Source organism: Argopecten irradians, chromosome 6 (genome assembly GCF_041381155.1).
Source record: "Argopecten irradians isolate NY chromosome 6, Ai_NY, whole genome shotgun sequence".
Lineage (NCBI taxonomy): Eukaryota > Metazoa > Mollusca > Bivalvia > Pectinida > Pectinidae > Argopecten > Argopecten irradians.
Window position 1 is genome coordinate 11,619,689 of NC_091139.1, and position 27,940 is coordinate 11,647,628.

Sequence of the window (27,940 nt, forward strand, 5' to 3'; positions counted from 1 at the left end):
GAATAATACAACAATAAAACAACTTGAGGATTGACTAGCCACAAAGGTGCACACGGGTGTAATCGTGAAGTGTTCAGCCAGGTGGTGATTAAGCAGATCTGGCTACAGGCTTCTGTCTTTGGTACATTAATAAAATAACATTAGTGTATTAAATACCATTGGTGATGGCAGGTAGGTACAACAGTTATATCCAAACCGGTTATCATTTTCATTTACTTCAGTGTCTGAATGCAAGCATTTCTTAAATTTCCGGTTAAATATACATTCTTTACATCCAACTTTTTTTATAAGTTAAAATGATTTATAACATACACTGGACCTTACATTTTGTGTAACCCTTAAACTGTAAATAATAGGGCTGGATCACTATATTGATATACCGATACGTATCGGTTTTCGGCAGTGTATCGAATATCGATACACAAACATGCTGTATATCATGTATCGTTTTAACAACTCATCCTACTGTTTTCGTTATAGACATAGGAAATTCCAAACAAAATTTATTCTAAAACATCATTCAAGTAACAGCATTTCAATCAAAAGGAAGTGTTTAAAGCATCTGTGTCACCTAGATGGATTAGAAATGCCTTTTCATAAATAAGAATACGAATTGACAGATATTAATTAACACAGATGATAAACCCAGTCAAATGTTTGGTAGATTTTTTTCCTGGTTATAGAATATTTTATCAAAATTGTCTTTTATTGTCACAATATTTGAAATACAAGGGTCAACTAAATTTGGAAAAGAAGTCCACTGTATCGTCAATACGTATCATGTATCTGTTTCAGTGTATTGTCAATACGTATCATATCGTCTTAGACATTCCAATACCCAGCCCTAGTAAATGATCATAATTACATGTATATATGTATTTAGTTGCAGTATTGTAAATGGATCGAAAGGAGCCATTTCACTACACACTGTAGCTAGCTGTTTCAATGTGATGTTAAAAGATTATTGGGCAACCTGGCCAGTTGCATTGATTGTTGCAATTGAATACCATCTAGTATGTAGAATAATAGCATCGAAATCTTATATAAGATCCAATCTACATGTATTCTATCTTTACATATTACAAACTAGAGGTATCTACATTTGCAGATACACAATTCCTTTATAATAAACAATATACCCTTGTAATAATACTACACAATAAATGCAGGAAAATAGGGGCATAATCTGCAAATTGAACACAACAGTTACACAACCTTTTGTTACAAGATCTTATATAATTAGCATCTCCAGCCTTGATCCAGGGCATAGAAAAGCCATAGCAGCAAGCTAAGACACTTAAATTCAATACTGTTTGGCCATTCAATAAAAATACAGAGTGCAAGTCTATTTAAGTTGACGTTTAATTTTCTCACAAATGAATGAGCTAAAATGAGAATAGTTTTAAATATGGACCAAATTCGAACATACCCTACAAAGTAGTGTCCTGAAAGACCTAAAAAAAAAATGAAAAATGTCCGTCTGTTGGCCATAGTAATTATCATTATTTTCAGATCAGACTGATATTTGACATGTATAGTAAGTGGTTAACCGTTGCCCTTTTTATAGTGTTATATCACTGAAGCATATGCCGCCTAAGGCACCAAGCAACACACCCAACCCGGTCACATACTGACAATGGGTGAACCATTGGTCCCACTTTTGGTATGCTGATCGCTAGCCTAAGCAGCAGCAGAAACTAGAACTTTTTTAGACTTTGGCGTATCTCAGCCAGGGGACAGAACCCAGATCTAGAGCCATATATACCTCACAGAGGCCAGTGCTCAACTAAAGGCCAAAAGAGATGTGGTGTCAAGGGAGGCATTAGGAAGGATAAAGTAAATTAGGAAGAAAGAATAGATAACAGAGCTCCAGATAAATTAAATGCGTACAGAATACGCATGAGAAAAAGTAGATACGCATTGATATCTGAAACGATGAGTAAATATTTTCGAGAACCGCTGAACTGAAACCGAAAGTTGAAATATGTCTACCATTCGGAATTCTCGGGCTTTATCAATGACGCATACCCTTTTAACGTTTGACTGATGCTGATCTATAATCATTCGATTACTCTCGGTGTTTTAGATTGATTTCTGTATGAATTTAAACACGTGAGAGACTCAATGTTTGACAAGTAGCCGCGTCAACATGTAGGCATCAAAAACCGATTAAAAAGAGCGAGAACGTCCTATCTATTCTAAAATTCTTCACAAGGAAAGAAAAATGAAGATATAAACTCTTTTGTCAATTCAATTTTATTGGAAATCATCGATGATGTCAGTGCTCAACCATCAAAACAGGTCAAAATCAGCATTTAAAGTATTCACAAGAGTAAATTACCCTTTGGAATTTTCAAATCAGCATTGGGAAAAAAATCAAGGAGTAAAATCAGCATTGAGTTTAAAAATAGGGGGTAAAAACCCTTAGACCTGAAATTTTATCTGGAGCTCTGAGATAAGATCCTATATTAAGTCACCTTTTACGATCATGCAATAGGGGCAGCAGGTACAATTCTAACGACCTACCTGCAGGACATACTTCCTGCGTACTTTCATCCCATTTGAACCCATGCAATGACTGTGTATTATATATTATATATTCTTATTCACAAAGTAAAGAGTAATCACTATACATGTATTGTTAGATTTCCTGTACAATCCAACAGTGATAGTAAACTAAAATGTGATAATTAGGATGCTGGCAGGAAAAATATGATATAAGACCCGTCTTGACCTGACTCCGTAAATACCGATGATTGTGTCAGGGTTGATCTGTAGAATTCTACACGTTTCGGTAACAAGTAGTTTTGGGAGTACCGAAAAGTCTTGCGGTCGTTTCGGTACATAAGCGGGATTTTTCGGTACATATAACATAGATATAAAAAACATTTCGGTACAAATTTTTTAGTGGTTTTACTGAACTTGTCTTTATTTAGTTGTGTTTTCATGGCATATTTGCGACTTTCTTTGCATCATCGAATGGCATTGATGTAAATTCAATATGTACTAGTACTGTGTAATCGATATCAATCGGCAACCAAATTCATTTCTATAAAATCTAAAGAACACTCGTTAATTACTTTATAAACAGAGTTTTTAATCACGCAAATTTGCATCGTATTTCCACAATTAGGGCTGCAACGATACACCAGTACTCCGATATGATATGTATCACGATACATGCCTCTCGATTATTTTCGATACGATTCTTCTGTTTTGTGCAATCTTGTGTTTTAACAGTTGTTTTTTACATCTGGATTTTAAAATGTACAACCAATGCATTAATAAATTATACCTAAAAGAGAAAAAATAAAAAGGAGCATTTTTCATGTTTGATGTAAACAAACATCAATAACTCAAATTACAAAAAAGGTTAAAAAAAATATAACATAAATAATTAATTAATAAAAGAGAGATGAAAAACAATTAATGACTTGAGTATAAATATCTGTAGCCAATGTAACTGTATTAAACAAACAAAAAATTGGTTCAAAAAATTGATTCATATTTTTGTATACCTATTATTGTACGTAATTAAATTGATTGAACATGGTTCAAAATTGTACATAATTACCATTCTATTATGGACTTGTTCTTATAACAACTAGCTATTGGCCTAAAGTATCAATAAAATATTTTTTGACCTTCTAATTAAATTATTACATTTGATTATATGTTTAGATAAAAAAAATCTCTGTTCATAAAATTTCTGACAGTACAATTTTTTTTATGCTTGTACAATTTATTGACATTTGCTATCATTAGTTTATATGATTAATAAAATTGAATTTAATTAAATCCGGATTTGTTATACATATATCCGACTCCTTTATTATAATTACCAATGCCAAAATGGCGGCCATTACGATTGCAAACTTTATGATTACCTTCAGACAGTGTAGGCCTATTTAACACTGACAACGTGAGTAAATCATTAACAATTGTGAAAAGTGTTTGCTTTTGATGTGGTTGAATTACTGGTTCTTACTAGCTGTAGTCATAACATTTATTGTAAAGGCTTTAAAAGTTGGTAGCTTGTTACCAAATCGGCCTCGACTGGCTGGCCGATTTCTGCAACAGACACATGTATGTGAATAGTGACACAAGCTCATTACAAGACTTAATAGGCTCAGAATGTTAATCAAAACAGGAGGGGAGATGATCAGAGAGTGTTTACACATCTTTTGGGTGTCGATCCCAGTGTCTGATTTTCTTGATATGGCTAAGATTTATTGCTACAAGCGAATACATAGTCTAAAGACTGCATCGAACTGTATCGAACCGAAACCTGAAGACTGTATCGTAAAATTGTATAGACATACAAATATTGCAATTCAATGTGTATCGCGATGAATCGTTTCAGCCCTTTCCACAATCAGTACAAATAATAGAGCTTTAAAATAACGTTATTTAGTATATAATTAAAATACAATTGTATGTACTATAAACTGCTGTAATACTGCATTAAACAGTATCAAAATCTTAAAACATCAACACACCATTCCGGTTAAAAAATAATCTAGAAAATTTTACAATACATCTTGTGAATCATGGGGCGTAGATGATGATTGTCAATGATGTTTTGAATCTAATGTCGCGTGTCCCTAACCCTACCGAAACTACATAAAAGTACCGAAACGAGTTTTCTATGTATCCCAAAACAACCGTCAGCTAAGTTACCGAAACGATGTGATACTGATATGTAGGGGTGCAAAGGGTGTGAAGGGGGACCCGCATTATGAAAATTAATATTTTTCAGAAGATATGCTAAGTGATTACTAATGGTGATTAAGCTAAAACCTTTTATGACTCTACGAAAAAATAAATCTCATTTACATGCCAATGATGTGAGCTGACAGGATCAGATATCTAGACATTTGTTAATTTATATTTGCTTTATTTTCATCTCTTTTATGTAAATCTAATACCAACGGTCAATATCAAAATAGGTCGTAACGTGATAATGGCAAGTATTTAAGAGAATACACACACTATCTATTTATCTTATTAAAGATGCAAGGCACAATATAATTATCGGCATCGATGGAATTGTGTCATAAGACGACCTCGATAGGCCTAGCAACCTGTTGAAATGTCACCGTTTTACAGGTATGTTGGAATATGTGGATTTAGACCTTGGTTTGATTAATGTATTAATTAAATGTCAAGAGATAAATGTAAGTCTTAGTTAAGCCTGCATTTTACAAAAAGATTTTACCTTTTCCTCAGTAGGTCTATATTTTCCTTCCAGTGATTTTTTTCATCCTCCAAATCATTCCAGGAGGGAAAGTCAGCAATGCGTCTCTACCGACAGAAATTTAGTTTCGTATTTTATAGTCAACTACTGAGAAAATGATTGAAGGCTGCTCATGAACTGTTTTATATTATCATCACAGCAATCTATTATATAAAGACTTTTAAGAAAATGCTTCTATTTGATAAACATTCTTTTTTATAAATATTTAAATTATCATACGAAAATTACAGAATTTTGTATAATTTATACTTGGCGCCATATGACGTCACTCTATCGATGTAAACAAGAAAAATGGCTGGCCTGTCACGTTTTACGGAGAGAAACAGACGACATCGGAGAGTGTGTCACAGCCATATTCAGATCCACAATGTGGTGTCAGACAGTGGTATGTTTATCCATACATAGCTTATTCATCTCATATTTTTCAAATTTAATTTTATGGTCTTGATAGAGCTACCCAGAAAATATTTATGCCTGTTCATAAGCAGATAAAACTTCCTTTTTATTTTCTGTTGTGTCAATTTCCAGGAACATATAACTACCCTACGTAAGGTTTTTAAATAGGTACACGTACTGTTCAGCAAGTTTACGACAATGGGTAGATGCACGCCATCTGGACTAATAAACAAAACTTGTTGGTATATTTAAGATATTCATATAAATGATAAAAAGATTGTTTTCATGGTTAGCTGAAATAATAATCTTAAATTCTTAGTATTTAACCTACAAACTTTGCTAATAGAGGCCGAGCTGTACACTTGTAAAACTAAGTAGATGATCAATATACATACTTCCTGGAGGATTTAGTAACTTGGTTTGAAATGGATGGTAAGTTTTATAATTTTGTGGGTTTTTTAATTTCATACAAGTATATTGGTATTTTAATTCTATGTGACACTTAAGGTTTGTGATGTTTAATAACCCATCATCAGATGGTGGGCTATTCAAATAGCCTTTCATCTGTCTGTAAACAATGTTTGTAACCGCAATTTTCTTGGGAAGTACTCCCCACAGATATTTCTCAAATTTTACATGCATGTTTCTTTGTCACTATCTAAGCTATATATATATATATATAGTGTCATGCTGATTTTGAGACTGATTGGAAAAACAATATGGCCGCCATGCAGGCAGCCATCTTGGATTTTGGAAGTTGATGTTTATTTAATTTGTTACCACTATATCTCAAGAAGTACTCCGGCCATTGATATTTCTCAAATTTAAATTTTTATATGTATATGCATGGTTCCTTGCAAATTGGTCCCTAAGTAGGGGATTTTGAGACTGATCAGAAAAATAATATGGCCGCCAGGCAGCCATCTTAGAATTAATTGTATATATAATGTTTATTGTGTGTGAACATTTGTAATCATCTGTGTAACTTTATTTGTTCTTTTTGTGTCTTAATTGATAAATGGTAAGATCACCTCAAAAATTTGACAATAATTTTTCAACATATATTGTTGAAATTACATCTTTCTATTATATGCAATTGGCTTTTATTGCCATATATATGAATTAAATGTTTTATATACACATGCATATGTCAAAAGCAAGGATTTATTCATAGGTGCTGTACATATACATGTAATTAAATGTTGAATCATGACCTAAAACAGAGTCATTTATAGGAAATGATAAATGAATATTGTACATTTTTTTCACTTCAAATAAAAAAAAAAATTCTTATCATCATAAATGGAGATCAATAAATGTATAGGATTTTAGTCTACTGACTATTTCAGTTGTATGTAGAACCAGAAACATGTGTGTTTTTGATGTAACAAAAATTACATACAGATCGCAAGATTTTAATTTCATTTTATCACTGCCTTCGCCAGGGATCAAACTTAGAACCTCAGGCTTTACTAGCTTTATAGTCTGAAGTTCATCAGATAGAGTTTAAGTTCTCTTTAGCCAAAGGTATGTTGCAGCTAGTATTGATCTGGATCACATATATATTTATATCTAGACATGTAAAATGTGTGAAAATAATATGAGAAAGGTTAATGTTTATACACTGGTAAGTCTAAAACTCCTAAAATAAGAAAAAGTCGTAATTTAACTGGCAAATTAATACTCATAATTTATTTTTCCAATTCGTAAAATAACTTGGTCCTGTTCATAAAATAACTTGAATGTCATATTTTTTTACGAATTTTCAGTTAAATTACGAGTTTTGCCTGTTAAATTACGATTTTTTTCTTATTTTATGAGCTTTAGGCTTATCAGTGATATTATACTAGTACATGTAATTCCATGTAACCGATAATTATTTCCCAAGGAGGTATAATACATCCTTGTGATTGTGAGCATGTATTGTGTTGAAGGCTTCTTCTATATATAAAATATATGTATACAGTATAATTTGTCAAAAGTGGCCATTGTCTAATCCGAATCCCTTTGTATTCTGACATATGTTTATGATATTTACCTTCTAGATCTTTATTTATAGTAATTAAAACCTGTATAATCTAAAAACTTGACTGTACAGATTAAATATGCTGGTCCCTGTGACAATAGCATATAAGGGATCAAATATGCTAGTCCCTGTGACAATAGCATCAGGGATTCCGACAAGTTACATCTATGATCTACTTATGGTATATTGTATTTATAATCTTGTGAACGTTTTTTTTATGTTGAAATATATATTGACATTTTCTATTTAAATATTGCAGAGCATGAATCTGAATCAGAAGACTTCCTGGACAGCTTGTATGACAGTGACTATGAAGACTGCTCTGACAGGTCATCACAGCCAGCGGCCAACCGGTCTACCTCTGCATCACCAACTCCACGTTCTGTGCAATCTCTGTCGTCTCTTGCCGCTCAAGTCACTGGAGAACATTTTCCTTGCCAATTTTTAGAAAATCACAACCCTCCTTTAGATGAAGCCATGATTAAAAAAGTATGTGATATAAAGATGATTTTAAGTGGCTGGGTCATATATGATTAATTAAACAAGATCACTAATTACCGGTATATGATATATAGATAGAATGACCTATTATTAATGAATCAAGGAGTTAATTAGATTTCAATCAGCATCACACATATAGTTGATTCTATAAGCCCCCTAGCTAGGCCTCTGAATCTCCCTTTTGGATGCTTAAAGTTCACTTCATTACCTTGAAATGATATCCATTGTAAATATATTTATTACATGTGGACTGAAAATATATATGCCATATAATAATAATAGTTCTAAAATAAAATCTGAATTTGTTTTCTGGGCTCTTATTGGATCAAATATGGTATTTATCATGAAAGCCATATATGCATATTGAGTATACTTAGTTGTGATATCACAATATAATGTTATGATAGATGTCTTTTCTCTTGATAAATATCTGATATGACAAATTTATAACAAGCCAGAACTTATTCACCCTGAAATTTTGTTATGAACTGGTCTAGTCTATGATTTAGAAGAGTCTAAATGTGTCTTCAGGGGTGAATGAGTTAATTGTTTATTATAGAATTATAAATGGTTTAATTACTGACAACATTAATTGAAAAAAAATATCTAAGCATATAAAATTTATAGCTAGTGTTTTGTATTTTAAATAAAGTTTTGTTTCTGTTAAGGTTGCCTTTTGGGCATTTCCCCAGAGTGAAAGTCGAGTAAAGATCTATGCCAAACTAACTCATTACAAAGAGGATGATTGGAGAGATGGCGAGTCACTTATAGAGGAGGATAGGATCATGGATATCACACAAGTTGGTGAGTCTATGAGTAACTCAGTAAATCACACAAGTTGGTGATCATGAGTAACTCAGTAAATCACACAAGTTGGTGAGTCTATGAGTTACTCAGTAAATCACACAAGTTGGTGAGTCTATGAGTTACTGAGTAAATTACACAAGGTTGTGAGCCTGTGAGTTACTGAGTAAATCACACAAGTCGGTGTGTCCATAAGTTACTGAGTAAAACACACAATTTGATGTGTCCACGAGTTACTGAGTAAATCACACAAATTGGTGAGTCTATGAGTTACTGAGTAAATCACACAATTTGATGTGTCCACGAGTAACTCAGGAAATCACACAAGTTGATGAGTCTATGAGTTACAGAGTAAATCACACAAGTTGGTGAGTCTATGAGTTACAGAGTAAATCACACAAGTTGGTGAGTCTATGAGTTACAGAGTAAATCACACAAGTTGGCGAGTCTATGCTTAACTGAGTAAATCACACAAGTTGGTGTGTCCACAAGTTACTGAGTAAATCACACAAGTTGGCGAGTCTACGCTTAACTGAGTAAATCACACAAGTTGGTGAGTCTATGTGTAACTCAGTAAATCACACAAGTTGACGAGTCTATCAGTTACTATAGGTCTAAATAGTGTTCCAATTCCCTACTTCTAATACTCAGGTTCCACTGGAGTTTGTTTAAGAGAAATGTAATTTTGATTCTAGTGTTGATTAATTTATACTCCAAATAACTTCATAGTTGTCATGTTTACATTAATTATCCTATTATAATCAAATGAAAGAAACTGTAAGTTGTCAAAAACATTGTCAGTTGAGCAAAATGCATACAGATTGGTTTGGAAATATTTAAGTATTCTGAAAACTGTGAATAAAATATGCTTATTAATTATAATGGAAAGCAGTTTATGTAAATACTGCAGCTTTAATGTATTATACTTCGTGTTTTCTAGTTAATATGTGATCATTGAATAAAATTTCACTGTATATTCATATATATATATAAAGTTGTCCTTCTTTCCTTAAGGATTTATGGTATCGGCAATCTTATCCAAAACTGTGTTTTTGACGGCGGAATCCAGCGACTCAACCACCATAACCACTAAATCAAAGATAGAGGATGCAAAGGTGATGCTGTCATTTGAGAAACACAAAGTAACCTCGACCAGTTGTAGTCTATGTCCTCAAGTCGTCTGGTGTCGACACGTTGTCGCTGTGATTATCTACAGGATACGAAACGCTAATAAGGTATTGAGAAAGGTTGATCGTAAATTTAAATATTGATACAGATATTAATAATAAGATATTATTCATCTAGATACTGTTAAGTATTCTTTTCTGTATTGTTTTAATTATCTATGCAAGAGAAACTATCTAGTTTTATACCATGAATTAGAATATTTTTGGCATCCGAAAATGTTGGCAGTTTTTATCAAAATTAAATAAGCTTTTGAAATCAGAAAAGTTCAAATAGGTCTTCCTGGGTAAATGAGTTGAGACTGACTTTTATGATGGTCCCAAATAATCAATGTTAATATAATTTGGCTTGTTGATATATTAGTTAATACATGGTACCTTATTTGACCCAATAACTGCCCAGGGCATTTGAAAAATTGAAAAAATGAAAAGGTGCTTAACAAGAAGAAATTATTGCAAACCTATACAGTTTTGTGTAGTTTTTATTTATACCTGGGCAATTGAAATTTAGGCCTCATAAAGGAGGTGGGGCGCTTGTAGGGACATGGGCGCTTATTGGGTCGAATACGGCAATAACTTTTTGTTTTTTCCCCTTGGCTAGTTTATATAGATAGGTTTGACTGTGTAGCAATCAACTCCCTCTATTTGTTTGTTTGTTTTTTTGGTATTTGGATTGGGTTTTTTGGGGTTTTTTTTTTTCGATCTCTGTACATGCCCCTATAAGAGATTTATCAGTAAGTGCCTTATGATGCTACAGTTTAATACAGTGTTACTATTTTCAGATCACTGTTCATGCCCCTGTCACAGAGGTACTGGGCACCCTCAGTCGCAACCAGATGCAGAAGTTGCTACAGTACGCAATCCGTGAGGACCCAGGAGGGGTAACATGTCACATCTTTAAACACATGGGTAGGTCACTTGAATATAGCCATATAGGTCACCAGAATAGCCATGTAGGTCACAAAAATAGTCATGTAGGTCACAACTTATGACAAGAATAGCCATGTAGGTCACTAGAATAGCCATACAGGTCACCAGAATAGTCATGTAGGTCACCAGAATAGCCATGTAGGTCACAAAAATAGTCAGGTAGGTCACAACTTGACAAGAATAGCCAAAAATTAGGTCACCAGAATAGCCATATAGGTCACCAGAATAGTCATGAAGGTCACCAAAATAGCCATTGAGGTCACCAGAATAGCCATGCAGGTTATCAGAATAGTCATGTAGGTCACCAGAGGTCACCAGAATAGCCATGTAGGTCACCGGAGGTCACCCGAATAGTCATATAGGTCACCAGAATATATTCAGTTAATTAAGTTACTGTCATGAACTCCCAAAGTGTTTTGATTCATAATCCTCTGTGTAATTAGTAATGAAATGTCTATGTGTCCAGACTTATTTTTTTGTGTGTAGATAAGATCAGGGACACTCGATCAGAACTCAACCAAACTCAGGGAGCTCCTGATCCAACCTTTGGGATCTGTGAAGGTCAGGAATCCTGTATAGATCTGTCCCTGGAACAGCTGAACCATGACTTCAGGGATGATGTAAAGAGAGTCAGGTATGTATTGATTTATAGTATTGATAAAAAAAGTGAACTCATTTGGCGTACCCATCTGTCTTCGGTCCTTTTAGATTTTCTTACTAAAGGTCATGATCAGGTCATTATTGGCCCAGATTTGTCCCAAACCTTAATCTTTCTATGTTCCTGTCATACTGTCTAATCTCATTAAATTAAACACAAAAAAGCCTGTTTAATTTGAAGTATAAATGTATTTTGTTTATCCCAACTAACTTTGTCACTACTTATAAATAAATTACTTAACTATTCAGATCACTTGGAGTCTTACCTCATACTTCAAGTCAGCAAGCTTAAGAGTTGACTGTAATAAGAACATTTAATGCTATATTTCTAGCCAATTTTAATGAATATTTTACCACAGTTTACCTATAGACTTGTTCATTCTATACACAATAGCTAGCGTTACCCTGACACCTGTAACTTTGTTCTTTCTGTACACAGTAGCTACCGTTACCCTGACACCTGTAACTTTGTTCTTTCTGTACACAGTAGCTACTGTTACCATGACACCTGTAACTTTGTACTTTCTGTACACAGTAGCTACCGTTACCCTGACACCTGTAACTTTGTTCTTTCTGTACACAGTAGCTACTGTTACCATGACACCTGTAACTTTGTACTTTCTGTACACAGTAGCTACCGTTACCCTGACACCTGTAAATTTGTACTTTCTGTACACAGTAGCTACTGTTACCATGACACCTGTAACTTTGTTCTTTCTGTACACAGTAGCTACCGTTACCCTGACACCTGTAACTTTGTTCTTTCTGTACACAGTAGCTACTGTTACCATGACACCTGTAACTTTGTACTTTCTGTACACAGTAGCTACCGTTACCCTGACACCTGTAAATTTGTACTTTCTGTACACAGTAGCTACTGTTACCATGACACCTGTAACTTTGTTCTTTCTGTACACAGTAGCTACCGTTACCCTGACACCTGTAACTTTGTTCTTTCTGTACACAGTAGCTACCGTTACCATGACACCTGTAACTTTGCTCTTTCTGTACACAGTAGCTACCGTTACCCTGACACCTGTAACTTTGACGAGAAGGCTAAATCACAGATCTACCGATTTTACATCCAGAAGGTGGCAGAGTTGATTGCAAATGAAGAGGTTGATTCGGCAGGAAAGGTGCTGATCAAAATGGCCAACACAACACTTAATGGTATAGTATCAATGTATCACTATCATACACTTAATCATCAATAAAATCTGGGCCTGGCACCATAAAACATTCTCAGACACATGTTTTACTCAAGTCTATATAAAATCATAGGATTAAACATCATTTAAATATGCAATTTCAGGGGGGCCACAGTGGCTGAGTGGTTAAGGTGTCCCGACATATTATCACAAGCCCTACACCTTTGTGTCGCGAGTTTGAATCCCATGTGGGCCAGTTGCTAGGTACTAACCGCCGGTTGGTGGTTGTTCTCTGGGTACTCCAGCTTTCCTCCACCATGTAAACCTGGCACGTCCTTAAATGAACCTGACTGTTAATAGGACCTTAAACTAATCAAACAACATGTAATATTTTTTTGGACTCAGATCTCTGAGTTTTGGCTCCAATATTTTCAAAAAAAAACAAAAGTCTCAGCTTTACTCTAGGTTCATTCACATTAAACCCCTGATTGTATTGTATCATTATCCAAATATCTGACACTCATAATAGGTGTTGTCTGGATAAAAAAATGTTCAAAATTACATTTTAACTGAGGTAAGTTTGAATAGACTCAACTAAGTTTACCGGTAGTTAATTTATGACCTAATGAAATGATTTTTTTTTTTTTTAAACTGGAGTTAAAACAAAATGACAGACTTATTTTCAATTGTTATGCCTCATACTATGGGGGATATATAGCTATAGTGTTACCCATATATATTCTTGTCCCATATATATTACTTGTTATTTTTTGTTCCATTCACACATCTTGTCCCGATGTGATCTGTGGAGGTGAGGGTATTTACGTTTTACAGACATTTCTAGTTGACTTACATTTGTGTGTGAAAAATTCATTAACCACATTCCTACTTATCACACTCTTCTTACAGTATTTTTCTGAAATGGTGATCTAGATTCCGTGAGTACTAAGTATCTAAAACTTTAATTATATTTTTACAGAAATCACAACCCAGAGACAATCAGTGAGTGTGAACAGATTGTTCCATGACATAGAGAGACTTTTTTCCTGTTTCATCTCCAGCTTTCAGGGCCAAATCAGGGCTGACCTCATCCAAACTGCTATTGATATCAACAGGTTTGTATCTAAAACATTTCCTTAATATCATAAGACTCTTTCATATGTGGATATGAAGGATAGGGATATTCTACCCGAGGATCACAAAATGTAGTAAAACCCGAGGTTTGATCCCGAGGGTAGAATATCCCTATAGCTATCCTTCATATCCACTTATGAAAGAGTATTTTTCTTTCATACCTCGACGTTTTATTGCAATTTTACAACTATAATATCCCGCCATTTTGAAATAAATTCGAAGAAATCCACGACTGGAAGTCAATTTTCCTTACATGAAAAATTACATGATATTTTCAACACAAATTCCGTTGTTTGCATCTTTTATAGTAAAACCAGTCATATTTGTGGGGAAAAAAATGTTAAAATTTTACCGAGGAAATAGATATTTTGTTGACGCCGTGACGTCATGAGGCTTTATTGCCTGGGCAGCCATGCAATACAGCCTCAGGCAACATGAGTGTATTTCTCTGGACCAGCCAGTATTACATGTGTAGGTATGAAAGAAATTATGGTATTTACCCCGGTTATTTACCCCTGGTAAGTTTAATATTTTGGGTATGGCAGAAAGATCAAGGCTGAGCTCATAAAAACTGCTATTGTCATCATCAACTGGTCTGTATCTAAAATTTTCCTTAATATTCCAGTATTAATCCCTGCTAAGTATAATATAATGGGTATCGTAGACAGATCAAGGTTCACCTCATCCAAACTCATTGATATTATTGGGTCTATATCTCAAACATTTCTTTTATTTGATAATTGTAGGATATAAATATTGTGACATGTATATCATACCCGCACTGTTTATATATCCTTATCCAATAGTACACGTCCATTTGAACAAAAAAAAGTTTATAAACACCTGTTAAGGTGAATATTCGTCATCAATTTTCCATTTGTAGTAGAAGAGTCTTTGGGCCAGTTTGGGGTTGTTTTGATTTCATATTGGTTTATAGTTTAAGAGTAAAATTTCAAATCAGTATGAAGTTTTTGTATCACTTCTGGTGGCAGTTGGATCTTAACCATAGTTTTAATCTCAGACTACAGAGGACTCCACTTTATCAAATAACGGTTATTCGAATATATCGGTTATTTAATTATATAAAATTCTGCTGTCCCCATTTCTTCCTTCTTTATCTTTGTTTTTCAACATCAACTTTTACATGATCTTTGGTTATTTGCATAAATATCTGGGAAATTCTAAAAATAAAATTGAATATTATTCAATTTAGCAATGTATTTTCAGTGAAATTTGCCGATATATGTTATGTAGTTAGAATACTTATCTAGCTAGAGGACACCTTAGCACACCCTTGTCTTGTAGTTTGACTCTGGGTGAGTGGGTGTAGTATTCAGAAACTGAAACTTTACAATGCTATGCAATGCTGACTTATCCCTCATAAAAAATATCTGTTTGAAACAGTCATAATCATCTATTTTAATTGAAGCCATGCTTGGTATAATTGCTGTTTTATCCAAGGCCATACATAAAAGGTTAAATTGCAGTTATTATACACTTGAACATATAAATATTGCATACATGTCTCCTTATGACTACAAATCCCAACGAAATTGTATAAGTTTGAATTCCATGAAAATTGAGCCCAAAGAAAGTAAATCGCAGTACCCACTGTAATATGATCATCTTCTATTATTTTGCAGCATTACAAAGAACATGGATTCTGACAGGTTCATAAACGCCTCCGAGTGGTCGGATCTAGACTCCATCCCACTGGAAAACTACATAACTGAATCTTCTATGAGTTGTGAAGATGGAAATTCTCAGGGCATTCTGGGAGCCTCAAGGACCGCACCTTTCTATCAGGCAGTATGTTCTAGTCTTATTTCTGATCCTCCGGATTCCTTAGAAGATCTGCTGAACGGGAACCAAAGACCTCTAACCACGTACGTATCTATAGTCATACAGTAAACAGACTTTCTTTCGCAGTATTGAATTTCACAATTTTTATTTCAAAACAAATTTGCGAAGATTATGATTCATTGGTTAAAAAATCTAATGGAAATTCCTATAAATAAATATGAGTTTGATGATAATTCGTGGAGATAAACTTTCAAGAAATTACTTTCACGAAATTACTTGAATCGGAAAATTTGCGAAAGTAAATCGTACACGAAAGAAAGTTGGTTTACAGAATCTTCTCAAGGGAGACAACTGGTTCACTTTTTGTGAGTATAATGTTTGCACATTGTCCTGTGACTGGGGGCATCAAAACAGATGCACATTAAAAGAGCCATATAACGGTACACTGTGTTTGACCGTGTGGCTTTGAAGTTGGGCGTCACTCTCTCAGTAGTCTTCAAAGGAAATCTTTGCAGGCCTATGATTGGTCAGATTTTTTTCTCTTGAACTGTCTTCATTTTGACTAGGAGAGTCCAGGGGTGGATATAACGACAGTAACAGTAACCCAAGGAGTATCGAGGATAGTGACTGCTTGGGGGTGTTTAGTAATTATTAGTACATTCACTATAATGAGACTGTTTAAGGAAAGATGCTGAATTTCAGTTTGATTGCAATTTATTTCAATTTCTTATAAGGTTCCTCTGTTTTATGTTTCAGAATTTACATTTTACAAAGAGCCACTTTTGATGATATTGTATAAGGTGTCTGTTGTATATTTCAGATCTTATGAAGAACCACTTCCAATAATGTTGCTGAGGTTTGAAACATTGATGCACTTCGGAACGAAGAAAGTTGACCAAAAACTTTACTATTTAGGGGTGGTCATATTGAGAAAGCTCTTGAACCTATCGAGAAAGGTATATCATAAGTACTTTATGCCATGTTTCTTGTGGCACTTTTGTTATTTCACCTACCTTCCAGGGTGTTTAAAATGATTAAATAACAGCATTTATAGAACATTTTATAAAACTGATGCACTAAGTAAGCCATAAATAAATTTGCAAAAGAAATTGATAAAGAAATCAATACAGGTTTTATATTTTCAGTATTTTCAATCCAAAATCCAAGATGGCGACTGTGGTGGCCATCTTGAAAACACATTTTGAACTTCTTCGGTGGTTCTACCAGTGCAATTTAGCTGAAACTAGATAAGCATAAAATGTTCCTGACATGCATGGTCCTGACCAAGTGTTTTTATTTTTGGGGTCAACCCTAAATCTAAATCGCCATAGCCGCAATCTTGAATCACATTTGGAACTTCTTGTCATGTTCTACAGGTGCGATTTGGCTGAAATTTGCATGAAATGATCCTGATATGGTCCCGACAAAATGTTTTTTCATCTCTGCTTGATTCCAAATCAGAAGATGGCTACCATTACACCATATCTAATTAATTTCCTATATGACTTTTGCCCAGGAAGTCAGATGACCGTTAAGGCCCTTGGGCCTCTTGTTTACCCGAAGGTGTAATATTTACCGAGGGTACCTGATAGAAATATTACATCTGAGGGTAAATAAACCTTAATATCACACTGCAGCTAGGAACATAAACTGTTTATTGTACAGAAAATAATGAGCAATTTGCTATTTGTTTCAAACATATTACTTAAATTTGTGATGAGTAAAAATTGTGTTAGTTAATTACTGCAAAATAAGTATAGTTACAGTATTTTTCTGGGGTTTTTTTTCAAATCTATTTCACAGTCATTTGTTGTTTCAGTACTCGGTCATTGGCTGTAACAAGGTTCTGGACAGTGACAGTGAAGGTAACTGTACAGGATAAAGAATCTGACAACATCTCATTAGGGGTCACATTCTGGTGACCTTTCCAGTCGGGCAAACAAATTGCTTCTTCCAGAATCTGGGAAGTGAATTTCTGGGGAATAAATAGCACAGGAAAGCTAAATGTATATGTATACTTGGATAAAATGTCTTTTTCAATTGATGTAGCTAGGTGTAGAAAATTTGATCTGAAGTACAGGTGGTATAAAGGTCACATGAATGTAACCCTCATGGGATGTTGTAAGATCCTTATTAAACTGATTGAAAGTAAGGATATGTATTTAATTAGATTGGGTAACTAGTGTGCTACATAAACTTGAGATTCCCTCTCAGAGACATTTACCAGTCAGGACATATGTTCATTAAGGGAATTGCCAGGTTACTTTAGAAGATGGAGAAAAGTCAGGAAACCCAGGGGAAAAATCACTGACTTACAGTCTGTACCTGGCAGCTGCCCCTCTTGGGAGAGTTATCTGCTCTTTCAGTAGTGACTGTTAATAATCGCAAGGGGGTAATATTTTATTGGATCAATTATAAAAAATTGTATAGTATAATGATTATTTATTAGAAATACATGTAATTGTACCATAGCAAGGGAGATAATTCATGGAATCATGTTCAAGTATGTGTTCAATACAAGCATGCGTTTCTTTTGAACAATATTTAACACATACATTTTTTTAATATTTGTCCTTGACATTTGACAGTTTTACTCTTAAAAACTAGTAATGTTATTGGTAATATTTTTTTTCTCAAAAAGTTTTTATCAATTTTGGGTATACAAAAACATGATGCTGAAATTTTGATTTTTTGCTTCAGCCTCATCTTCAGAAAATGACGATTCAGATAACGAATCTGTTTCCAGTTTAACCTCAATGAAAAGAACACGAAAGCAGAAAAACCGACCAAAGAAGAAACCTTGCTCAGTTCCTCGTCTAGACACCACTGAGGTTGATATGGAAGGCATGTCTCGGGTAAGATTCTAATAAATCAGATTTTCAGAAGGCAAGTCTTGAGTTAGATTATTACCATTCAGATTTTCAATGGGCATGTCTCGAGAAAGATTCCAGCCAATGAGATTTTCAGAGGGCATGTCTCGAGAAATCTTCCAGCCAATGAAATTTTCAGAGGGCATGTCTCGAGTAAGATCCAGCCAATGAGATTTTCAGAGGGCAAACCTTGAGTTATATTATAAGCATTCAGATTTTCAGAGGGCTAACCAATCTGACTTATGTTATAGTCCTATTTTTTAGTCTTAAGTAGAATTAAAAGCACAGGCAAACCTGTTAAATATGAAACCACCCAAATGTAAACAGAATTATCACACATCCATTTATTTTCCAAAGAGTAACCCATCTCGTCCAGAGTGATTTACCTTTCGAGTTGTGACATCATCATTTTGTAAGCAAAAGTTGTTTTCTCTGAAAAATATGATGTTACACTCACAAACACATGGTGTCACAATTCAGGGCTGGTAACTTTTAAATATGCAAAGACGGAATTGTAAAAATAGTATATTGACAAAAAACAATATAGATTAGACAGAGAATCATGTGTTATTCTTGTTTTTATTCTCTGTCATTTTACAGGCCCAGATTTCCTACAGCCTTCTCTTCGTCTGCTACACACTTTACAAGGTAGAAAACCTGGTCAGTCTTGGACTTGAGGGATTTCCAGTAATTTTGGATGCCACCTTCCGAGCCATGGAGCTAGGCAGGTTCCGAGCGATCGCCTCAGAAGATGCCATTGTAGCCAAAGATTACTGTTGGCTGGTATACCTAGACAAGCAAATACAGGAGTCGTACTCCAAACTTGCTGACAACAATAGTACGATACATACTCTACAGGAACAAACTGTACAGAAGTATGCCTCAGCACTCCAAGAACACCAAGCCAGTTTCTATGGTGATAATTATGCCGTCGGGTTGCTTAGCCTGTTGCTGCACGAATCCCTGATCAGTGAGAAAGTTGGACAGACTTTAGCCTTGGAAGGGGCCTGTCTGAGTACTCGTCCACTGAGACTCCTCAACATACCGGAACTACCCTTCAGTAAGTATGACTGTTAAACAACATACCTGAACTACCCTTCAGTAAGTATGACTGTTAAACAACATACCTGAACTACCCTTCAGTAAGTATGGCTGTTAAACAACATACCTGAACTACCCTTCAGTAAGTATGGCTGTTAAACAACATACCTGAACTACCCTTCAGTAAGTATGGTTAAACAACATACCTGAACTACCCTTCAGTAAGTATGACTGTTAAACAACATACCTGAACTACCCTTCATAAGTATGGCTGTTAAACAACATACCTGAACTACCCTTCAGTAAGTATGGCTGTTAAACAACATACCTGAACTACCCTTCAGTAAGTATGGCTGTTAAACAACATACCTGAACTACCCTTCAGTAAGTATGGCTGTTAAACAACATACCTGAACTACCCTTCAGTAAGTATGGCTGTTAAACAACATACCTGAACTACCCTTCAGTAAGTATGGCTGTTAAACAACATACCGGAACTACCCTTCAGTAAGTATGGCTGTTAAACAACATACCTGAACTACCCTTCAGTAAGTATGACTGTTAAACAACATACTGAACTACCTAGTAAGTATGCTGTTAAATACCCTTCAGTAAGTATGGCTGTTAAAATAGTCTCCACAATATCGCCTTCATATTGTAGGGGCCAAATTTTTAAATATCTTTAAAACATGTGATGTATTTATGTATTTTTAAAAATCCGCTTTAACTTCCTAAATCTTTTGTTTGAGTCCTTCATTAACTGCATCCATGAGTTTCCTAGACACTGTTTATATCAGATAAAAGTAATGCTAAAGATTGTTTATTTCAGATAAAAGTAATGCTGAAGATTTGAAGAGCAGATGGAAATTTGTCATTGAAAAAATTTTCTCTGGCTTCCTGGACAATAAAACAAACAACAATGCACTCATTTCAAAGGTAGATAACTCTGTCATTTCAAAGAAAATACAAAAAAAAAATTGAGGAGGAGGGGCTCTGTTTATAGTCAATAGTCAAAGGTCAACAATGTGTTTAAAGTTGTATGGTCGATCACTTTCGCTCTTTTTGTCGTAATGAAAACTGTTTAAGTGTTATACATATTTTTCGCCGTATGTCCGAGTTTAAAACTTTCTAATTTTACCACTTTTTATAAAGTTACAGCACTGGAAGTATTTTTAATTATAAATGTAAAAAATCTTTTTAACGTGTACACGTGGAAAATAGGCTCGAAAGATGCCGAATCATTCTGAACTCTTCCGAACGTCGTCGCGACAATCTCGAAGTAACCCGAGAGTTGTAAAACCAAGAGAAAATGTCAACAATTTTTCATAAACAAAATATGTGGTCGACCTCAGCAAACTGGATTTACAAAGAAATTAATTCCCGCTCATTACAATATTTGATACACACAATATTGAATTACGTCAATGCGTGTATTGGATGTTTCAAATACTCGCTCTGTGGACATACATATACATATACCAGCACGATTTGCTCATTTTAGCCAGAAGGAAAACGTAAACAAACACATGTGCGCTTACGCTAGTTACCTTGATCACCACGTGCAGGACGTGTGGACGTCAGTCACGTGATACAATTCGGAATTCCGACAAAACCCGAAGGTACTGAACATGGCGGTGATTAAAGGCGTTTTATTCAAAACCAGGAATATATGATCCCTAGATTTCGGCTCTTTTACAGGCTGACATATGGTTTTGGGGAGCTTAATCATTAAGTTACATGTCCATGTTCAAATATCAAATATTAAAGCGACATATCGTTACAATGAAAATTACCAGAAATACAACTTTAAGGTGTCTCTCAAATTCCAACACACTGTCAATGTATGTCATTTTCTATATTATCAATCAGATGTTGTGATCAGGTATATAAATAATTATTGACTGTGTTTCTGTGCAAAAAAACGTTTATTTTACAAACTATTTGGTTACCATGGTATCCATTTTTTGTAATATGGTCAATAACTCATTCGGTCAATTTTGATCAAATTTGATAACATAGAGATGACTATTATTTCACATGTCACATGGTTTATAAATCATAATGGTTCCCATAGAAACATATAACGGAGGCTTCTTATTGGTCAACATTTATATGAATCATAATGGTTCCCATAGAAACATATAACGGAGGCTTCTTATTGGTCAACATTTATATATTGTCTGATTAAATTGTGAAAATTTCTTTACATAATGTATATAGGGAACTCAAATGATAACAAATGAAATGATTATTATTATACCAGTCATAATTTTTGATATATTTGATATGACATAGTTTTTTGGATATATTATTATTACTTATGTGTCTTTGAAATTCAAACAAACTCAAATGTGTTTCAATCTCTTTTACCTTGATCAGATTATATAATGAGCTCTGATATTTTATCACAATCATCCAATTATGACTCTTTTTCAGTTCCTGACCTACACAGAGAGTATTGACGACATAGAGTTTGCATTTTTAGTCTATCAAGTACTATCAAAATACCAGAAGGAATTTACCCTTCTAGAGCAGCAAATCGCCTTCTTCAAGTTTCTTCTTCAACTAGTCAAGCTCTGCAACAGCTACACATTTGATGTCCTTGGTTTAAGATCAATGCTATGTACCTCGTTTATAGATGTAGGGGTACAAATCCAAACAGAGTTTCTTGGCCTGATCCTTCCCGACTGGCAAGAAATGTGTACTCTTTTCTCCACTGAAGACCTTAAGAAGATCATAAAGGTAATAAGAGTATTCTGTATTTGCATGTTACCGAGTAATCTACCCTTGCAGGTAGGTATTGATTGTGATGTCATGTATTTGCGAGCATGACATCTTACTTTTCAGAGAAAATTATGTGAGTTTCGCATACAATACAATGACATTTCATCAATAGATACCTCCTTGCAAGGGAGATAACCCTGTAATACGCAAAAATAGAATCTAGGAATACAGGATCATACATATATATCTGATACTGTTTATACAGAATATGCTTCTTCATTCAAGGTCACAATGGTCAAATAGGTTAAATTATTTAAATAATTTCTTGTCATTAACCAAAAAGGCCTAAAGATCCAATATTAGGCCTGTGACATACTGGGATGAAGGGCTACTCAGTTTGTTCACATGAATGACCTTGACCTTCATTCAAGGTCACAGGAGTTAAAAAGATTAAAGTCTTTAAACATCTTACTGTCAAGAATCAAGAGGCTTATACTGATATTATACCTGTCATATAATTATAATTGACTCTTTTATGTCTTAAGCACTAAGATTACCAGAAAGCAGAAGAGCTATTTGGGCCAATAAGTCGATAATATACCGTAATTAAATAAACAATCACACTTTGAAAATTACTGCTTGTTTTTCATTCAAGTGTAAATTATCTACGTATTTATCAAATTAATAAACGGTGTCTATTTGCCTATTCACATGGATATGTAGGGGTCCAAGGAAGGTGCACATTTTCATACTCTGGTTAATTGCATATTTTCTTCTGCAAAGTATGCAGAATCCTCTGTAGTAAAAAAATTGGTATACAGTACTACAATTGTGAATTCAATTATATATATAAATAAAACACAATTTTGTGATTGTGTGTTAACTCCTTTTATTGAAAGGTCATGGAGGGCTACATGTATAAGAAGGGCGTCGAAGCTTTGCCAAGGGAGACAACTGACATGTTGCTGCGTTACTTCGAGGCTGGGTTCAAACATGACGAGGAGTGTAGTGAATTCCTCAGATTCCTTCCTTTTGGTGCACTAAGACAGGATGCACTACAAAAAGTCATCTACAACAACATGAACTACACCCCTACTGCACTGCTACTATTGGCTAAAATCACCCATGATGAAATGGACTCTTCCACTTTACCATTTGGAGATCTGTTCTCTGAAAATGTGTTTCTGTTGATACAACAGGCTTTCAGGAGGCTGAGAGAGCCGAACAATGGTAATGATGCTATTGCTGACACAGATACAGCATTCTCAGTTGACCTACGGGTTCACCTCCTCTGGTTCTTTGGAAAGATAGCGGAATGTGGGTATGGCGACGACATTGTTAAAGGTTCACAATTCCCCACCATTATGGACGACATCGCAACTACCATCAGAAATGACTCTCAGTTACTGGTTTCTTTCTTCAGTGAAATGAAGAAATCAGAGCCACTATTTGACCATGCAAGACATGTTCTGGGAGAGCATCTCATTGGTAGCTACCAGAGACGATTTCAGTCACGCTTGCGGACTTGTGGTAGATGCTCCTATGAGTATGTGCTCCAAGAAATGAAAGAGGCCAGAAATAATTGCATGCAATATGTTGACAATGGAGGTGCTTTGTTTAAAAGAAATGTGACTGAACATGTCCGAAGGCTTCATCGAGGCAAGAAGAAATTTCTACAGCTGATGGATTCTAAATTTCCAGAGCTGCGTAAGGACTTTTAGTACAGAGTGATGAGAACTTTCTAGAGGTAAAATTTTCCTGGTACTTCGGCCCTTGTGTTATTATCATTCCTTTACTAAAAGAAATTTCCTCAACTTCAAATTTTACTGAAGTATTACAAAGTTTTAAGAAAAAGTTAAGGAACCATGTGTGATGCTCCTATGGAGAATTTCAAGTTAAGGAGTTTCCTAAGAAATTTTGATGAAATGTGACCCTGACCTTTATAGATAAACTATATAACTTGTCAAAACTGGCTCTTGTCTAATCTGAATCGCTATGTTTCCAGTGTAATTGTATGACATTTCCCTTCTTTAATAAAACATTCACCCCTGGAGACACATTTAGACTCTCCTTAATTAAGTACTGGAACAATCCATTATGCCATTTCAGGGGTGAATGGTTCATATTATTACAGTAATTAAAAACCTTATGATTCAGAACCTGGCAATAACGACCAAATATGCTGGTCCCTTTGACATTCAGTTTAGAAAAGGTACTTTGTATATTGGATATTTGATATATACAGCTGTACAAGCTTTACCCAAGGGCAGTGGGCATGTCACCCTCAACTGAGGGCTTTGTATTCTAGAATTAACCTCATCTATCTGTGTGTCTATGCTATATATCTGTTTGTTAGTCCATCTTTTTTTCTTGTTTTCCTCTCTGGTCTATTTGAAAATTCATAGGAATTAGTATCTAAGCACCACTGGCTGATATACTGCTGAAGTTCTAGTCTCAAAATTGAAAAAAAAATATTTATATCATTTACATATATATTATATGTAAATATGAAATTTCTTTTTGTTAAATGTAACAGTGTGATACTTGCTCTTTTTAGATTCTTGAAATAAGTATTATGGTATTTTATTTGCTCTGTGAAACAGAAGTAAAATATTTATTAGTCTATTTCAAAACTATTTATTATATTGAGTTTAATTGATTTATTAAAGTGTATTTTTATTCTAGTAATTTGAAAGTGAATAGTCAGTCAAAGAAAACCAGTCTAAATGCGTCTATTGGCCTTACAAAAGTCCTTGCATATCAAAACCACGGTCAAGTTCTGCTTCTGTTGTCCAGTTTTGACCAATGAAATTATGGAAAAGCCCTGTGTAGATTTAGAACAGTTCTAAAAATGAATTCGTCTTACTCTTTGAAAGCGAGGCTGCGGGGAAATGTCAACACGGATATAACCAGCCGGGAGGACGTTTTAGGATTCCTATAATACAAATTAATTTCTTTGAATACAGAGCGAATTTGATGGGAAATTTTATTTTCTGTTACACAAGTAAATATACTGAATATTTATTATCGCCATTTTAACAGACTTTAGTCTTCCTTTGACCAACTATTCACTACAACCACTTTCTTAAAAAAGAACCACTTTCTTAAAAGAGAAAGAAGAATTGGAATTCATTGGAATTCAATTGTTGACATTTTTCTTTGTTCAAAAGTGCCTAGCACTATAAATCAATAATATATTTACTCCTAGAGATATTTATGAGGATTTTCAGTTGATTGGATTTTTTTTTTTGGAATTTAGAAAAAAAATGTATATATGTATTAATCATGCTATCAAAAAACACTCTTAAATAGTTTTGTATATTGTATACCTACAAAGTACATGTAAGTATGCAAACTTTTATATGAATTCAATATTAAATTAGAATGATATAAGGGTACTATTTATTTTTTTGTTACTTAACTCTGTTACAGAACTCTCTTGTTTGGCATATGGTATTAAACATACTGTGAAATCATATAGTTCTTGGGGGTTTAATTTTCATGGCTTTCATTTCATGAACAAACTCAAATAACTCACATCTCCACTAAACATACAGTTTATTAAAATCAGAATACAAATTTTACAACCATTTTATGTACAAATTCTGTTTTTCTGGACCAAAATTTTATTTCATATTTTTCTTGTTTTTTTTTCCGACTGAAAGACCTTCTCCGCAGTTTTTAAAGTGCCAACGAAACTTTTATCACAAAAATTAAGCTTAACGAAAATAAACGATTTTGCACCCCTCCCCTCTTTAAGATGCCTCAAGTCTACTCAACTTAAATCTAAATTTTATAAATACAGAATGGAAATATGATACCATTTGCAAATTGTGGCTTGCTTTGTGCAATAATTTTTTCAAAGGTCTAAATTTGACCCCATTAACCACCTTGCAATTTTCTCAATTTTTTACCACCCCCACCCCCATGGGCGCTAAACCCATATTGGGTCAAATACAGCATTTAGTTATTTGAGTCCTGGGGATAATGAGTTGACAATCAAACCACGTTATTATACAACGTACATGTCTATAGATTTGAAATTGATGATGTGATTCAATTTTTATAGTGCTAATTACAATTATTGTAATAAATAATTAATAAATATTAACAATACATATTTTGTCGTATCTTACCATGTACAGACTTAGGAAAGTCATTTGTTGATAGAATGTTCCATGATATTTTTACGATAGGATAAATCATTCTTCCTTAACGACATGATATCCCAGAGTGTATTTAATGTACACAGTATATATGCATGTTATTGTTTTTCACTTGTCAATTTTTATGGAATTTTAATATATAATCACCATAGACAAACTAACAAAGCAAGAGGTATTTTTCTAATTCAAAACTCTTAAAAAAACATATTAATAATCTATCATTGTGAGTTTTTATAAAACTGATATGAGGATTCACTGTTACATCTCATGTACAGATATTGTTTAAGTTGTTAACGTACTGGCAACAGATATATCTGGACCTCAGTAACCCAAAAACAATACAAGCACTTAATCAATGTTAATATCAGAAAATGATATATTCTTCACACTGTGTTGTTAAGGATGGTAAGTCTGAGTTACAGATATTGTACCCTTTTATGGACCATATGGTAATTGTTTTGGGATATGGAGGGTGGTATTCTGAGTTACAGATGTTGTACTCTTTTATGGACCATATGGTAATTGTTTTGGGATATGGAGGGTGGTATTCTGAGTTACAGATATTGTACCCTTTTATGGACCATATGGTAATTGTTTTGGGATATGGAGGGTGGTATTCTGAGTTACAGATATTGTACCCTTTTATGGACCATATGGTAATTGTTTTGGGATATGGAGGGTGGTATTCTGAGTTACAGATATTGTACCCTTTTATGGACCATATGGTAATTGTTTTGGGATATGGAGGGTGGTATTCTGAGTTACAGATATTGTATCCTTTTATGGACCATATGGTAATTGTTTTGGGATATGGAGGGTGGTATTCTGAGTTACAGATATTGTATCCTTTTATGGACCATATGGTAATTGTTTTGGGATATGGAGGGTGGTATTCTGTGTTACAGATATTGTACCCTTTTATGGACCATATGGTAATTGTTTTTGGGATATGGAGGTGGTGGTATTCTGTGCTACACAGATAATGTACCCTTTTATGGACCATATGGTAATTGTTTTGGGATATGGAGGGTGGTATTCTGAGTTACAGATATTGTAGTCTTTTATGGACCATATGGTAATTGTTTTGGGATATGGAGGGTGGTATTCTGAGTTACAGATAATGTACCCTTTTATGGACCATATGGTAATTGTTTTGGGATATGGAGGGTGGTATTCTGAGTTACAGATATTGTACCCTTTTATGGACCATATGGTAATTGTTTTGGGATATGGAGGGTGGAATTCTGTGCTACAGATATTGTACCCTTTTATGGACCATATGGTAATTGTTTTGGGTTA

The 27,940-nt window shown here is 34.3% G+C and overlaps 2 protein-coding genes across 5 annotated transcripts in view; one reads left to right on the forward strand and one right to left on the reverse strand.

The window, feature by feature from the left end:
• Window positions 1–5,304, reverse strand: part of LOC138324990 (afadin- and alpha-actinin-binding protein B-like) — a 34,543-nt gene extending 29,239 nt beyond the window's left edge. The window contains exon 1 of the mRNA XM_069270301.1: window positions 5,219–5,304. The gene's annotated coding sequence lies outside the window, so the exon portion shown is untranslated. The remainder of the gene's footprint in view (window positions 1–5,218) is intronic.
• LOC138324989 (uncharacterized) lies at window positions 28–26,589 on the forward strand. 4 transcript variants are annotated; one of them, XM_069270298.1, is made up of 16 exons: window positions 28–171; window positions 7,939–8,168; window positions 8,849–8,984; window positions 9,999–10,219; window positions 10,951–11,077; window positions 11,585–11,732; window positions 12,771–12,925; window positions 13,883–14,018; window positions 15,681–15,923; window positions 16,661–16,796; window positions 17,660–17,705; window positions 18,541–18,695; window positions 19,311–19,770; window positions 20,581–20,687; window positions 22,188–22,493; window positions 23,375–26,589. In XM_069270298.1, exons 1-16 carry the CDS (start codon window positions 165–167, stop codon window positions 24,194–24,196), a joined length of 3,435 nt encoding a protein of 1,144 aa, XP_069126399.1. In that variant the 5' UTR covers window positions 28–164; the 3' UTR covers window positions 24,197–26,589. The 4 variants fall into 4 exon arrangements, with proteins under 4 accessions (XP_069126399.1, XP_069126397.1, XP_069126401.1 ...); XM_069270296.1 differs by lacking the exon at window positions 28–171 and adding an exon at window positions 5,541–5,642; XM_069270300.1 differs by lacking the exon at window positions 28–171 and adding an exon at window positions 5,864–5,891.
• The last annotated feature ends 1,351 nt before the right edge of the window (window positions 26,590–27,940 follow it).

Excerpts from the sequence above, each read along its gene's own strand:
- LOC138324989 (XM_069270296.1), top strand. The coding sequence starts at position 5,549 with ATGGCTGGCCTGTCACGTTTTACGGAGAGAAACAGACGACATCGGAGA. Across the intron at positions 5,643-7,938 it reads CAATGTGGTGTCAGACAGTG|AGCATGAATCTGAATCAGAA; the intron begins GTATGTTTATCC and ends TAAATATTGCAG. Across the intron at positions 19,771-20,580 it reads CATACCGGAACTACCCTTCA|ATAAAAGTAATGCTGAAGAT; the intron begins GTAAGTATGACT and ends TGTTTATTTCAG.